The sequence below is a fragment of the Xiphophorus maculatus genome, chromosome 2 (genome assembly GCF_002775205.1).
Source record: "Xiphophorus maculatus strain JP 163 A chromosome 2, X_maculatus-5.0-male, whole genome shotgun sequence".
NCBI classification, from domain to species: Eukaryota; Metazoa; Chordata; class Actinopteri; order Cyprinodontiformes; family Poeciliidae; genus Xiphophorus; species Xiphophorus maculatus.
The window spans coordinates 22,076,385-22,092,588 of NC_036444.1; the positions used below are offsets into that span (position 1 = coordinate 22,076,385).

General features: G+C 38.5%; 1 protein-coding gene and 1 pseudogene across 1 annotated transcript; one reads left to right on the plus strand and one right to left on the minus strand.

The window, feature by feature from the left end:
* The first annotated feature begins 533 nt into the window (after nt 1-533).
* Nucleotides 534-7,377, plus strand: dbx2 (developing brain homeobox 2). Its single transcript, XM_023325760.1, has 4 exons — nt 534-884; nt 3,629-3,712; nt 6,373-6,557; nt 6,725-7,377. The coding sequence occupies exons 1-4, from the start codon at nt 623-625 to the stop codon at nt 6,914-6,916; spliced, it is 723 nt and encodes a 240-aa protein (XP_023181528.1). The 5' UTR covers nt 534-622; the 3' UTR covers nt 6,917-7,377.
* A 3,899-nt stretch (nt 7,378-11,276) lies between these two features.
* On the minus strand, nt 11,277-12,556 carry LOC102229549 (annotated as a pseudogene).
* Nucleotides 12,557-16,204: the final 3,648 nt, after the last annotated feature.

Genomic DNA, 16,204 nt, shown 5'->3' on the forward strand with positions numbered 1-16,204 from the left:
TATCTTAAATAGTAACTCAAACATACACATTGAAAAAATTAAATTTCTAAACCAAATGCTGTGACTGAGAAAAAACTAACAATCACAGAATTTGTCAGGCTTTATATAATCACAAACATTTCATCCATTTCAGATACATTTCTCAACCAAGAAAAGCCCCACAAAGCAAAGTGTCTGGAATTACGTTGAAAAAGGACACAAAGTGCATTTCCAATGAACTGCTGAGAAGCTTCAGGCACAATGGAGCTCTGAGGGAGGCTGGAGAATAGAGAAAACTATTTACTACTGCATAGGACTGTTTGGTTCATGTTAAACTTCGGCCAGCACCTCATTGTCTCCGGTGTCTATCATTTAATAGGCTATTTGACATAATGAATGAGGCAGACCCACCTTCTGCCACTCCAGAAAGGCCCCAGCCTTATCTGAATTGAGAAACACATTAGAGCCTCTCAGCCAATCACATCACAGCCCTGGAGCAAAGTACAGGCCCGAAAGAAGAAGACCAGAGAACTTTTGTCTTCCTCAGAGTTTAATGAAGTTGGCCCGGGTCACCCAGGAAAGGATTAAAACGGAATCTAGAGTCACCGAACTGTGACTGCTGAAGAAGGAACCGGAGTGAAGGATGGTCTTGGTTCAGAGCTGCAGCAGAAGGAATATGGCTGCAAATTTACCAGGGTTCGGAAGCTCCGGAAAGAGCTTTCTGATCGACAATCTTTTGAAATCACAAAGTCCTCCTGTCCATCCGGAGGGAACAGCATGTGGACACCTCAGACAAGTTGCATGTGAACGCCCCAGGAGACCCTGGGGCCAGGAGCGTGGAGCCCATCACAGCCTGAGTCCTCCACAGGGAAAAATCAATGGCTGTCCACTTCTATCTTGTTCAGGTATTATTATTTCTGACTGATTTAAGCAACATATGTTTGGTTCAAGTCTTTTTATATAAAGATTTTTTTTTTGAAAAATCGTTGTTGGCGAAAGGTGTGCAATCATTATCTATTCTAAATATTACTTTTAGAAATAGGGAATGTTGGACAACTCAAATATTTGCATTTAAACTAATTTCCAAAAGAGACGGATGAATAGTGGTGCATTAGAAACAGCCATGACTCTGAGTTGGACCTGAACAGCCACATTGACTCAAGAGTTTTTCTGAACTGCTAATAAGAATGGCAGCATATCGATGTACTCACAAACATAATTGATATTCTACTTAAAAAAAGGACAAACAACAAAAAAAAGCATGTTCTGACCCATGTTGGGTGAGACGTTAACTCACGACAGACTGAATGGCAAAGAAAAACTAATCTGTGGTTTAATTTTTCATCATTTAAAACCACAGATTAATTTCAGGCAACAAATCCTTCATATAAACGTGTGCCTTTGCCTAGTTTCATATTAGTTTGCTGTTCAAAACGATAGCATGGAGATGTCAGGGCATGGTTGGTTTTCATGTATGTGATGGCACCTGCAACACAGAACTCTTACGGTTATTGATAGTTCTGGTAAAAATGTGTGAAATTCCTTAAAAAGTCTTCTATTGCAGTGGAACAACTTGACAGTGAAAGTTCTATTGAAAAAAGAAAATTATTTGAGCACATTTGTTTGTGGGGGTAAAAATAATCCCATCTTAAAAATAATTGTTGTAGCCAACATTGCAGGTTTTTTTTGTTTTGTTTTTCTTTCACAAACTTTTACTCTTAGCTGATTGGAATGATAAAGAACCAATGTTTTCTTTATGCAAAAAAACAAAAGAAAACTGGCCTTTTACATTCTTGCAATCCTTTGGAGGAACACTTTACAAAAAGGAGAACATAAGGAACCAATAATAATGCTTTAGTTTGACAAATGACTTTCAGAAAGCCGCTCTTTGCCACAACTTTGCTGAAGACTTTCTAAAATGAAACTAATTTGATATTTGGTGCCACAAAACGAGACCGTAAACGTCCTTTCCTGTGTTTTTCCATCCAGAAATAATCCATCCATCCTTTATTTTACACGCTAATCCCCAGTGGGGTAGCGAGGGGTGCTGGTGCGTATCTCCAGCGGTAAACGGGTGAGAGGCGGGTTACACCCTGGACAGGTCGCCAGTCCATCGCAGTCCAGAAATAATATGTTATTAAAAATTGTAAAACTCAACCTATAGATTAAGTTTTGCTAGTGTTTAGGTTTATATAATGTTCAAATGTTATGTACCATTATTATGCTTTCATCGTCACAATTTAACAATTCAAAGCTTCATTTTGGCTGCAGTAGCATGACAATCAGGGTATCACCGTTCTCTGCAGGCAAAACTCCTGTCTCCACAAATTTCTTTCATTTTCATAGTTTGTCCTTAACTGATCTCAAACCTTGTGATTTTGTTAAGGCAAAATACCACTGTTGTACACATTTTGGTTGTTTTTCAAATGTGAAAAAATGAAAGATTAAAGGGACTGATTTTTTTTTTTTTTTTTTTAGCTTACTTTTGGTCATTTAGTTGTCTGGACAGCAATGCCCTAAACTTTTTGTAAAATTTTAGAGCACTTCCTTAATTAAAACAAACTTGCTTTATTTCAGCGATATTGTTCAGTGTTTTTCAATTAAATAAGATTAGAACATTGAAGGTGGGTTATGACCTTATAACAGTTTCAGTTATTTAAAAATAAATGTATCCGCTAAAATCGGAATTGGCAGGTCAGGTTTTTCAAAGATGATCAGCAAGAATTTGTGCAACCCTATAATCAGTATATACAGTACAGACCAAAAGTTTGGACACACAGTTGTGTACAGACCAAAAGTTTGGACACACAGTTGTGTCCAAACTTTTGGTCTGTACTGTATATGGGCCGCATTGAAATAAAACTAAATTCATTTTTATAAATAAAGAGGAGTACAGATACCTTCAATAAATATAACTATTGGACTCCTTGAAATGATGTTGCTGTTTTATGTGCAAACTCAGGATCAGTTTAGATTTTCTTTACCGCATCTTCGTCATTGTGTGTAGCATCCAGATAAACTCCTTTTAAAACTTTTTAAATCCTGCTAAGACTGAATGAGGGATAGTTTAGACTAAGCTCTTAAGCTTTTCTTGCAGCTTTAAGAAGATCAACAGACATCTACCTTAGCTAGTTGAATGCTAATGAACAGCTGTTTAAAGAGTGGTGTGAGGAAAAATGGTTACTTTGTCACATTATGTTCATACCAAAAGCAAACATGCCTAGGATGACCTTTATGTCTTAAGATATAAAAATAAGACATAATCTTGAAATTTATTTTTTGGTGGGTTTTCTTTTTCATTTTTGGAGGGATGAGGGATTTTTTTTTATTTGAATACAATATTTTACATAATTTGTAAAATATTCAGAAAAGATAAACGTTTATGCCATTGTCTATGATGCAGCAGCATCACATTAATGTGATAATTAATTAATGTCCAACATCCACATTAACCCCTGATTAAGAGCTAAAGCAGTTGGTCTTTCTCAATTCTCAGTTTCTTTCTAAGTACAACTATTTTAGATTTGTAAGATTGAAATAATTCAAACACAAGAAATGTGTGTCTACTGACATTTAACACAACAAAACTTTTAAAAACTTAAATAGATCACACATCGCATATGGCTCATGATTGCATCTCTCTTCGCAGATGTTCTGAGCAGCGCTTTCCTGCAGAGCCCGCCGTATCTGCTGGCATGCTGCGGTGGGTCCAGTCCCGCTCCCGTCTTCTCCAGTGAGTTTTCTATGCCTCAGCTGCTCTCTAAACATTAAGCAGTGAGGTCTTCCATACTTTCCACAGCTAATTACTGATGCAATGCCAGAGAGCTAATTCTCTGTTCATCTCTGCACTGCTCTATTCATAAGCATTCACGGCTGTTTGGAACGGATTTGAGAGGGTGGGGTTTAAGAGTCCCAAAGGGTCAGTGTTTTGTAGATACAAATACACTTGTTTACCACTGCATACATACAGAAATAGTGAACATATTGTCTCTGTATATTTAGACAATAATGTGACAGGAATTCTTTCTGCTAGATAAGACATACAATGTCTTTTTTTTTTTACTTCTAATGAGACTTTACCTTTAGGATCAATTAAATTTGATAGGTACAAGTACAAATCAAATGTTGCCATTTCATCTAGGTAGAAAATGCAATTTTGTGCTTCAACTGCTACTATCCCGTGCCTCCCATAAATTGACACAGATCTGATTAAGTCAAACGCTCGTCCTCTTTAGCCATTGTTCCTCGGCAATTGGAAGTTATTAGTTGCAGCGATTCATGATGGCTGTCAGGTGTTGTGGAGAAAAGCACAAATCAGGGAGCCTTCATCCCACAAGTCGCTGGAGTCTTCTTAGTAGGGTGACACTTTCCCACAGTGCCCGGCAACAAAACAATGCCAATGGCGGCCGTGACCAATCGGCACTTTCACTCCACCATCCACACGCGACCTCACTGCAATTTTTCACTGCCGCAATGAACTCCGCTGAGCGTGAAGAAAAAACTCGGCCATTCCTCTGCAGGAGAGGGCCGGACGAGGAACATCCCCCGCCCATTGTATGGCTAAAGAGCTTGACTCGCAGACCCCCCCTGTTTTCTCCTGTCCTTCAATGCTCATTCCGGCCCATTGGAGACCACTTGACTGGGCCATAAAGCACTCAATGAAAGTGACTTTTATAGACTTATTCGAGCTCATCTTCACATACAAACTGGCTTCGAACCTACGAGAGAAAAGATTTAGTGTTGGGCCACTGAGCCATCGAGTAATGGCATTTCCATTGTACGGATGCATTGTTGGTGTCCCACAGGGCTCAATGGTTAGCCCACTAGAAAAGACACACATTACCCAGGAATGACCCTGTAATCAGCCATTTAGGTAAAAGCTATTGAGGTCCAATTGAGAAGTGAGAAGCATATCCAAATGCGTTTTGTGCTCCCTGGAGGTGGTCTATGTGCAGATTTGTCGTACAGATTAAAAAGGCAATGCTGAATGTATCAGATAAATTGTTTCACTTGACTTTTGTTGTGCGTGAACCTGTGAGTGAGGCACTGTGGGACTGGTTCTTACAGGTCAACAAATCTCTTTTTTTCTTTGTAGAAGCAATGCTCTACTCAGTTTACTCAACCCAAGTTTGTTAAAGCGGACAGTCAGAAAAAGGGGAGTCAAAATGAGTGATGGCAAAAACCGTTTTTAACTTGGTTTAAAGACAAAGGGACAACAAGACTGGCATGAATTTGTATTGAGCCCCCTTTGCTCTCATAACTAAAAATAAAAACCAGAACAACCAAAATCCTTTAGACGTAATCTAATTGATAAGTAGTATTCACTTATCAATCAACGATAAATAGCAGTATGTAATTTCAATTTGGTATCAATATACAGCCTGTCTTTCATACAAAACAATAGTTAAAAACCAAGGCTGCAAACTGGTGAGGGATAAAGTTGTTGATAAAGGGTTATTAAACAATATAATGAGCTTTAAATATCTCATCAAGTCCAGTCCAGTTAATTATCCAGTGAAAGACTATGAGTAAACTGTAATCCTAACCAAGACCAGTATCCACATACTGGTCCATCCACCAGTATGTTTTGGTGGATAGTATGTGGTCTATCCACATACTGGTGGATAGACCAACGTGGAGTATTCACCAAAACATACTGGTCAAGCAAGGAGAATATTAATGTTAATCAGATCCACAGTTTAGTTAGAGAATCTGTTGATAGTACAAATATTAGTTGTCCACTATAAATATGGCCCTTACAGATTGCTGGCAAGATTGTTACATTTTTAAAGAGAATGACGGAAAGTCCTGTTTCCAATTTACCATAAGCCATGTTGGGGGCCAGAAAATATGAAAAAGAAGGTCCTCTGATGAGGGCAAAATGTAACTTTTTAAAGACCAAAATTAAAAATTCTTTGTGTGGAAAACATGACCATAAACCCCCTCTTCATGATGAAACATGGTGGTGGCAAAATCATACTGTGGGATTGCTTGTCTTAATAGGGTACAGGCTAGAGTGAATAGGATGACTGTTGGAGATACGTACAGAAAGAAATCTTATCATAAAACCTTTTAGAGTTTCACCCATTCACCCACAACATAAGGCATGAGCTAACCTGGAATGGTCAGAGCATATTCATGTGTGAGAAAGGCCTAGTCAAAGACCAGACCGGAATCCAGTTAAGAATCTGAGGTAAAATGTGAAAATTGATGTTTACTGAGTTCGTGCTATTTCGTAGGCAGGAACTACAATATAATGCTTCGGTTCGTCTTGCTCAGTCACTAAACTTTGCATTGAAACAAATTGAAGTGTGTGGTGAGACAGGATGGAAAAGTTCAAAAGGCAGAAATGCTATTGCAAGTTTCAAACAACATACATCTATTAATTTTCAGAAGGAGGAAATGTTCAAATGTGGTCGTCGAATTCAAACCCTAAATCCCGCAGAGGGATCCTCAGGAGGGCTGTTTTCTCCGAAGAACAAAGAAAGGAACTGGAGAAAACCTTTCGGAGGCAAAAGTACATCAGCAAAATGGACAGGAACAAACTGGCGGCTGATCTTAGCCTGAAGGAATCACAGGTAATAGAGTTGAGGTAATCTGGGTTTTTTATTCTACAATACCAAAAAAGGCAAGAGTTAAAGGAGAATATGACATGGAACCTTATCTTCTTCTAGCTTGGGGTTACTTAATTAATAACCCCATCGTAAGGCAAACTGAAATGTTTTCCGCTTTCTCACTCCCGTAGGTGAAGATCTGGTTCCAGAACCGTCGTATGAAATGGAGAAACCACAAGGAGAAAGAGGTTCATAGCATTCGCTCACCGATGGATGAGCTATTGGCCAGAAGTCGTCCTCAAGACGAAGTGCAAACGTCCCACAATCACGCTGACATGAACACAGACAGCTCAGCGCCACAGAAGAGCACCAGAGATGCATGAATGAGCTGATACTGAGAAAGTGACTTTCTCATGTCTGCAACATTCTCTACAAGGACTTGAATACTGACGGTACACACAAAGTTGTATAGGCTAACACTGAAAATGCATCTAGAGGTCAAATGAGCTACATACTGTATATAATTACATAAAATTCTGAAAATCCATTCTAGAAACATTCTTCTAATTCTTTTTTTTAAGCCAGTTACATGTAGATAATATGTCCCTCAATGTCTTGAATGGATGGATAAGTTGTAAATTAAATGTTTTATTAAATCGTCACATTGTAAATAGCATGATATACTTTTCTACTATACCATATTATTAGGGACTAATGTTAACTGTAGTATACAGGTATTGGTGAGTCCTCCACCTCGTTTACAATGTTAGTACTTTCCTCAAAAACTACCTGTATTTTATCATAAAATATTATGAATGCATGGAAAAATTTGGTGTAAATTGCTGTTTAAGTGTGCGCTGTGTTTTATAAAAGACACAAAATGTATATTCACAAGTGTATATTCATATTCACAAGAGCCTAATGTATCAATTATGATACAAAAATAATAATACGTGAGAAAACTAAGGGAATGTTTGAAAAAATGCTTAAGTAAAAAGCTTACAAGTTTACAAAAGTTTAATATTTAAAAATCAGGACATTTCTTCCATCAGGGTTCAAATAATTCATAAATCACCCATGTTATTGTTATTAAAATTTGTTGCATTGTTTGCAATAATGCTGCTGGCACTACCACCCCCAACATTTGAATTTAAGTAGATGATTTAGGCTAATAACGTGAAGTGCAAACTAATTAAAAATAAATGAATAAACATACAGATATATTGTGAGATTTGCTATTTTAACTTCAGCTAATATTTAGACTACAAAGGGCAATTGAGTGGATGTTTTCTAAGAGAATAAAGGAAAAGATTCCCAACTCTTAAAGCTGAAGTATGTAACTTATATTAAAAAAAAGTTTTTAAATGTTTGCTAAAATTATCATTATGTCATCACAGTAGAAGACAGATCATCTGAAAAAATTCAAGTTTCTTTGACTTGTCCCAGTGCTCCTTTTACCAAGACGGAGCACTTTCATGCAAATGTCTTCCTTCTACATGTAAAGCCATAAACGTATGCTTAAACATTTAACATGAGCATTTTGGCTTAGGTGTGCTTCTATCTAGTGCTATTATCCCCAATGTGTGGCACTGTTGCACCGACAGACTAACTGCTCCTCTGCAGAGAGAAAAATCCAAAGGCGTCTCAGCCCCGTCTGAAAAACAGTCGACTCCAACATGGGTGATTGATGATGAAGGAATTTCTGACAAAGCTGTTTATGTGGTGATGGATGATACTATGTCCAGCCTGACAAAATGCTCAAATTCAAAATGCAAATGCCATAAATTACTTTAGATTGCTTTAAGACTTAATCTTTCAAAGAGGTTTGGAGTGGAACTTTCCCCACCTATGCTACTGCTAAAACATCAATCTCCCCAAATCCATAATTATACTTAGAAAACATACCTTTGGTCATGTTTCTTTAGTTGGAAAGGCAAAAAAGGTGAGAACAGCGCTCTTCAAATGAAAACACACACACACATATGTAGGGATGCGTGCATGTGTGTGCACACTAATAAAAAAAAAGTTGAAATAGGAATTGTAAAATGTTTGATAGACTCTTAAAGTGACCAACGTTTCCCTCGAATGCAGGCAGATTTTATCCTCAGTGCCGTCTGCCGTTTATACTAACCGTACAGTACAGTTTTGGGCTAATTACTGCTCTGTCGTTCTTTCAGCAAATGTCCTTTTTTTTAAGAGTCTGTACACTCCTGTTAAGATACTAAATTAGTTGACAATTATTTCAATAATCAATTGATCACAATTAATCGTTTCCGCCCAACTTTCTATCACTTGTTCGATAAACAAAACAATCTGACTTCTTATGTCTTTTTTTCATTTTACCACTCTTCCACAAAGGCCAGGTTTGTTGTGAGCACAACTAAAACCCACCTGTCCTGTCAGACTCTCCTACCTGAGCTGTGGCTTCTGCAGCTCCTGAGGCTTCAGCGTTATCACGCACCTTTTTGGCTGCTTTAACGCTCTCCTTGCTCGTCAGTTAAGATGGATGGGCTGGTCTTGCAAGTTTGCAGCGCTATCTTATGACTACAATTTTCAGATGATGGATTGAACAGTGTTCTGTGAGATCTGCAAAGCCTGGGATATTGTTTTAAAACCTCACCAAAAGTCATTCTGCTGTATGGCACTCCTGACAAATTCTGGGAGTATGAACGCTTCATGCTCCGTTCCGGACCTGCTGCACAGCCTGGATGTTAGTGCTGTTTTCAACTACTTCTATGAAGAGAAACTTGTCATATTACATCATTTAAATTTGAAATCACAGAGGTTTGTTATATTTAATCTTAGATTTAACAATCTAGAGTGTACAAATTGTTGTTTATGTTGTATATGGCTATTACAAAAAAAATACAAGTAGAATGGAAGACAACATATGCCTTTGTGACTGCTAAGAGTGGTCACAAAGGCATCCAACAACACACTGTTATTGGCAGTGTGTTGATCTCACTGTCAATAACAAATGTCACCATATTTCAGTATTAAAAACTACCATAAAAGTAAATATCTTTATAAAGTAAATGTTACTTTGGAAAAAAAGCTGACAAAATCTTAAAACTGCTAAGAGTGAATCAGTAAATAATGAGAATAGACTTCTTCATCGTTATTTTGAGATGAAAACATCACACATTTGAGACAATTGGTGCGTAATGGGGAGCTTAATCTACTCAAAAATCAATCTGTTTTCATTGTTGAGTTAAATTATCATCCCATTTTGAACTGTGCAACATAAAACTGAATAGGTCTTCTTTAAAAATATTTTTTTTTAAAGGCACTGAACAGAGTCCTTGTTCAATAATGCCAGATAGACCCACTCAGTCCTGTAGAGAAAATGAAGCAAATTGAGATGCAGAATGAGTGATTTATCTTCTCATTAGTGCTACACTGGACAGAATGTCCTCTGCTAGCAGTCATGACTCATCCACAACAGATGGATATTTTCTTCAGTCACTTTTATGACAAATGAGAAGTTTAAATGCGTTTTGTATTTACAAACTACAGTTGGAACAAACCACAACAGGCCTGTGGTTTGTTCTAACTGTGCCACCTTGTGGTTATAAAGTATATAGAGTGATAAAGAGACCAAAATTTTGTCATTGTTTACATAAACCCGTCATAGGCATTAATGTCAGATTCATCTTAGAGCCTTTAATAATCTCCAATACCAATGTCTTAGACCATACTTTCCATGGAGAAGAAAAAAATTAATCTAGAAATGACACTGCTGCTGCTCTAAATATTTGCATTATTTTAAATCACTACATTTCATAACATGAGGACTTAGAAATTTTGCATGAGAATAATCTTTTATGATGTGACTTGTTTACAGTTAGCAATTGTAAGCAAGTTGTGTTATAGACTGGTTTACAGTTGGACCCTTTAGAATTTGTGAGCAGAACCCTGTCCCCAATATTTTATATTTTAACAAATCCATGAATTTTTATAGCAATACTTTGATGTTCCCTTTCATATAGTCAATATGCGGTTTCCAGGATTATATCATTAAAATCCTAGAAGCCAGAAAAAATGTTTTTGCACAGAAAATGATTTTTAGAAGCTTTTACAATAGCAAACTAAATTACTCTCATCTGCAAATATATATTTAATTATATCTGTAATAACACTGGAAATGTTATTTGTATAATGCAAGAAATAATTCTGGACCAATCACCCCTCCTTGTGGTACACCAAAGTAAGCCACAATAAATCATAACCTCTAAACCTCTTTACTCTGCACACTCTCTATGTACATTGCAAGTAACTGTCTAGCCATAAAAATACTATACTTGTGTTTTTTTGCAGTGAATTATTTGTGTTTAGAATTATAAATGTTAAAAATGACATTCATGCTGATGAGTGTATGCAAACTTATAACCAGAACAGTATTTGCTGGTCACAAACCGTTTAAAATATTATGCATCATGCAAGATATAAAATATTTTACTTGTCATGTTTGCACAAAACACAAAAAATGTGATAAATACATCAATATCCTCCAAGAAAATAAAATATATGAATTTACACTTAATACTATTTACAGGTCTTAGTGCATAATATTATAGCATACTGATAGAAAAAGCTGAAATGTAACAAATTAGTAAAGAGAGTAATGCAGTTTGACCTGGATCTAGCAGTAATGTGAAAGAAAAGTCTCATGACTTTCTCCACCTGTCCTGAAGTGATCACACGTTTCCAATTTGATCTTCAGCTCCTGACTTTCCATGCACTTCAACATCTGTGATGTTTCCATTTGCGAGTGGCCAGTGCGATGCCTGCATCTTTTTTGTGCCAGGGGAAGAGACGAACGAGAGCGATGTTGCCGTCAGGCTGCACGGAACCGGTCAGCACGTAGAGCTGCGAGCGGCCCGGACGAACCAGGGCGCTGGCGCAGCTCAGGTTGATGAGGAGCCAATCCCGGAGGAGATGCTGAGTGTCATAAGGCAACAGAGGGCCCTGACGGATAAACTCCACTCGGCCCTCGACCTGGAACTCCGGCTCCCGCGTGGGGTGACGAAGACGGTGGAGTTTAGCGGTGACAGCTGTGGAGAACAGAAGGATGTTAACATCTGGAAAAACTGAGGATCTGACATAAAAACAATAAAGTGCATTTTGAGTTCTTAGAAAGAATCTGGAATCCTACCAAAGTCATGATGACATAAAGCACTCATTACTGTTTTCGTTGCAGGAGCTACTTCCACTGAAGGACAGTTCTGGCAAACAGCTTTTGGCAAATCTGCCAATTCAGAGAGAAAGAAAAAAAAAAAAAGTATTTTTACTAATTGTTGACAGGATTGGGAGGCATCAGAAGGACCATTAAAATGAAGGAATAAAATTGTCATTTTATGCTCGTCACCTTTCATAAAGTGGCTAAATTTTGAAAGGGGGGTTAGACACATGTCTTCCTCAGCAGGAAAGCGGTCACAGTTGAGAGCCTCGGGCCATGGATGTCCCTGGCAGGCAAGCACTGGGGCACAGCTGTCCCTCACTGCCACACACAGACTATGACAAGGCTGGATGAAGCTGAGGAAGAAAGAAAAAAAATTTATTTACTGCAATCACAGAAAAAAAATGCAACCGGAAATGTTTTAAAAAGCTCAAACAAAAAAAAGCCAAAAAACTTACGTGTCGAGACAGACAGGTGCAATGATGGAGCAGAGGAAGGCTTGGGCTTGAGGATGGCAGCCGGTCTGCAGCAGGGGCCTCCAGTCCTCAGAGCGTGGCACCACCTCTCCTTCAAGGTTGCTGTGTCCTAAAAAGTTTGGCAGCCTCATCTCAGAGTAGCCAACATCTTTGCAGACTTTCATCTGGTTGGGGATGGTAACGCACCGAGTGGACTGGCCCAGGTCGAATGCCAGTAAAGGAGACGCAAAAAGAGCTACAGCCAAGAGAGCAGCCATAAGGAAAAGGTGACAAAGTCCCGGAAGAGCACACAGGAGGAAGAGAGGAGTCGCTTGCTTGCCCCTCTCATGAGCTTCTCCTCTTATATACAGCAAGGTGAGCCAGCTCAATCAGCCAGCGAGTCTGTTATCAACTACCTATCAAAAGACATAGAGACGATGTGTTTGGAGACAACGGCTTGTTTTGTGATCACTGCAGACAGAAAGGAGGCAGCGAGCAGATGGAGGGTGTGTGAGACGGGGGTGGGTGGGTGTGTGGAGGTAGGAGGAGGGTGACAATGGGCAATCACACCCCAGTTTTCACTGAGTGAAGAGGAGCCACAACAATCCATTTCACTGGCTTCTAAAGTTTGAAGAGGATGACAAAAAACAGAGCATAGCACTATTGAACCAACATGTGCTACACACTGTTTTATACCCCAAGAGGCTTACATTTTTGGAATGAATCAGAGATTTTCCAAATTTAAAAAATGATTTTTTTTGTTTATGACTTTTTGGTTTCAAAATGACAGGGTTTCATTACAAGGGATTAAAATAGTCATTTACAACCCCAATCATTTGCCCAACTATTTGCTGTATATTTAACCTAAAATAAAATATGTTTTTGTTACCGACTCAACGGCAGTTACGGATGTAAAATTTTATGCGTAGGCACGGTGAAATAAATCTTTTCATAGAATGCCTCACTATATACAGTGAGGCATTGTTTACAGTTTTAAAGACTTAAGTCTTCAAAACTTTCACAGTTTTGTATGTCAAAACCACAAACCTTTAATGTGTTTAAATTTAATTTTGTGTGACAGACCAACACATGGGGCCTCACACTTCAACCTACAACAGAATCCTGAGGAATGTCATAGCCTAGCAGCTTCCCTGCTAAAAAATAAATTAATTATGACAAGGATGTTGTGATCAGATTTTGGTCTCATTTGAACAGACCATACATGGTTGAGGTGGCTTGAGCCCAAACTGTGAGATTATCCCACCTCTGCAACTCCTCCAGAGTTACTAAAGGGCTTTTTTTCTGACTGGTACTCTCTTTGACTGGTCTGCCAGCTTTGGGGGACAGTCATGAATAGGTTTGGAGTTGTGGCATAGTATTCAACTCTAATTTTTGATTATGGATTGAACAGGGCTTTGTGAATTGTCTAGCATTTTTATTTTGTAACCTCCAATAGTTTCCATAACTATCCATGGCCTTTCTTGTGTTTCTTGGTCAATGCTGTTTTTCATTATTGTTTCGTAACAAAGCTGTACTTATTACCCTGTGGTGAACTCTAACAAGGTGACTATACAACAATCTGTTAAGCTGGCAGGAGATTTCACTCAAAGTCTGAGAAAAACAAAAAAAAGTTAAAAGAGCTCGAAAATACACCACTGAGCAAGAGCACGAAAGCCAATTCTGAAGCCCCCAATTGCATAATTCAACATTTACTTTTAGTGATTCTACATATACACCATATTTTCAACGTTTTCCTCAAAACAGCCACATCTGGATGCTGTTAACCTGCTTAATATGCCAAGAGTTACACCCCATTCTCTTTAAAACCTTTATTCAAACCGCTTAATGCAACTTGATTCAACTACACTACATTTCAGTGTTTTTGTTTAGAGGTCGTCTGTCTCCAGATTTAGATGTGTATCTAAATCGTGGCCAGCTCCTTCAGGCCTTTTTTTTTTGTTTATGAACCAGAGGTATCTATAGAACCCAGTCTGTTTGGAGTTGCCCAAGTAGAGTCAGCTCTCAAGACTACTCCCATGTATGTGACTTTACAACAGGTGTGTCTGGAAAAGGGACAATGAATATGTAACCGGCCACAACTGAGCCACGTTTTACGACATGATCCGAAGACTGGTTCCAGATTGGGTAGACGGGTTCAGCCCATTAGAGGGGACTAACTGGGCAATTAGAGTCACAGGCCAATTTGGCCGAACAATAGGTCCACACATTTAACAAGCTCCCCCTGCCAGGAGCTCCACAGGGGTCTGTTGTCGGGTCTAATGGCCGTTGTGTAGACAGTGTGTCTGTCTTGGTAATGAGCTGCTTGCCCCAAACTCAGTGAATGAGAAGGTCAAGTAGGAGTCAACCAAGTGGTTCAACACCCGACTAATTTTTCCAACCCACAAAATGTTCATCATTTGTGGGTTGGAAATCAAACTTCTGAAGTTTGATTCCAGAGGTTTGGAATCAAATTTGAAACCTAAAACATATGCCGATCAAATCAGTCTCGAATTTATTTTGCTTTGTGACTGACATCATTGCATCAGGAACATAATTTGGATGGAAAAATGATGGAATCCATTCGGTCGTTAATGCTTGGGTACATTTTAATATGCAACAAAGTGTGATCTTATAGCACTTCATCAGATAGAGCAATAGCCTTTCAGAAATTTTCAGTATTGGGCAGGTCTGTGGTAATGACCCAAGGACAGCCTTCACTCAACACCAGCATCAGAAAGCTTTCTCTGACCTTTTTCTTTTGTCTGCCAAAGGTATATATTAAAATGTAAATTTAACACTTATTGTCATAAGTTAATGACCAAATAAATCTGTTATTAAACAGAATATTTTTAGATTTGCAACTCTGTTTTGCATCTTCATCCCCTTTTTTGCTATAGGCCTACTTACAATTTGTTTAATCTGAAACTTTTAATGCATAAAGAAAACATGAATAGTAATTTTGAAGCGATTTCCTTTCAAAGGAACAAAAAAGCCATCCAAACCTGGCCAAATTGTCCTAATAACTAGTTGGGCCACACTTAGCAGCAGGTGTTCACGCTAACTGGCAATGAGAAATTCACATCACCACTCAGGAATTTTGGCCCACTGTTCAGCAACACTAGAGGGTTTTGAGCATTTGCATGTTTAAAATCATATATAAATTGCATTTAAGTCCAGATTTCAGAGAGGCCACCTCCAAAACGTCTTTTTTATTTCCTTCAGTTTTTTTTCTTTTGCATTAGTCCTTAAGAGGTGGCCATGCGATTGTATTTTTATCACCAGTTTGGTGCTGAACCAAAATGTGATTGGGCTTAAAGTCCTGTATTGACCAGCTAGACATTATGCAGCATTCCCTTCTAGAGCAAAATTCATGATTCTATCAATTAAGGTCAAGTCAATCAGGTCTTGAGGAAGCAGAGCAGTTTTAGGTCAGACACCGAATCCAAAAAGTTTCACATTTGTCTCGTCAGTCCACAGAATATTACCACTGAAGTTTTGGGGATTATTGAGATATTTGTTGGTGAATGTGATGAACTGATTTTTTTCCCCCACAGGTTATCTTTATCCAACATTAAATTCTACTGGTGACAAGAAATACTGAAGTGTGACAAAAAAGCAAAAAAGAAAGAAATCTGTAAGGAGGCAAATGGATTTTCACACAACTAAATATTTCAACATTTCTTTCAAAAACCATTAGTCGCCCGTCTCATGTCAGCCAACTATCACAATGTAATGTTACGCAGCTGCTTTCTGGCCACGTGCTGGAGCAAAATGAGTCCTTGCAGCACATCAAAGACTAAGATGTGTTTAGGAAGACAGGGAGGAGAACTGGGTGTCAGTTCTGCAAACTCAGATAAAAGTCGTCTCCCCTTGTACACAGGAGACTCATACATTGAACTCCCATTTGTCCCTCACTACCCCCCTCCTTTCACCCTCCTGCTGGGCTCCAGCAGGACTGACAGTCCCTGCACAGACTGTCAATAGCACTCAATTGTCACATCCAGTCTCCAAGCCTTATGGGCAGACACAGTCAGGCT

What these genes read in the sequence shown, in the direction of transcription:
- dbx2 (XM_023325760.1), top strand. Translation starts at nt 623, where the DNA reads ATGGTCTTGGTTCAGAGCTGCAGCAGAAGGAATATGGCTGCAAATTTA. An exon ending in TCCACTTCTATCTTGTTCAG is followed by an intron (nt 885 to 3,628) that starts GTATTATTATTT and finishes CTCTCTTCGCAG; the next exon opens with ATGTTCTGAGCAGCGCTTTC. An exon ending in TCCCGCTCCCGTCTTCTCCA is followed by an intron (nt 3,713 to 6,372) that starts GTGAGTTTTCTA and finishes ATTAATTTTCAG; the next exon opens with AAGGAGGAAATGTTCAAATG.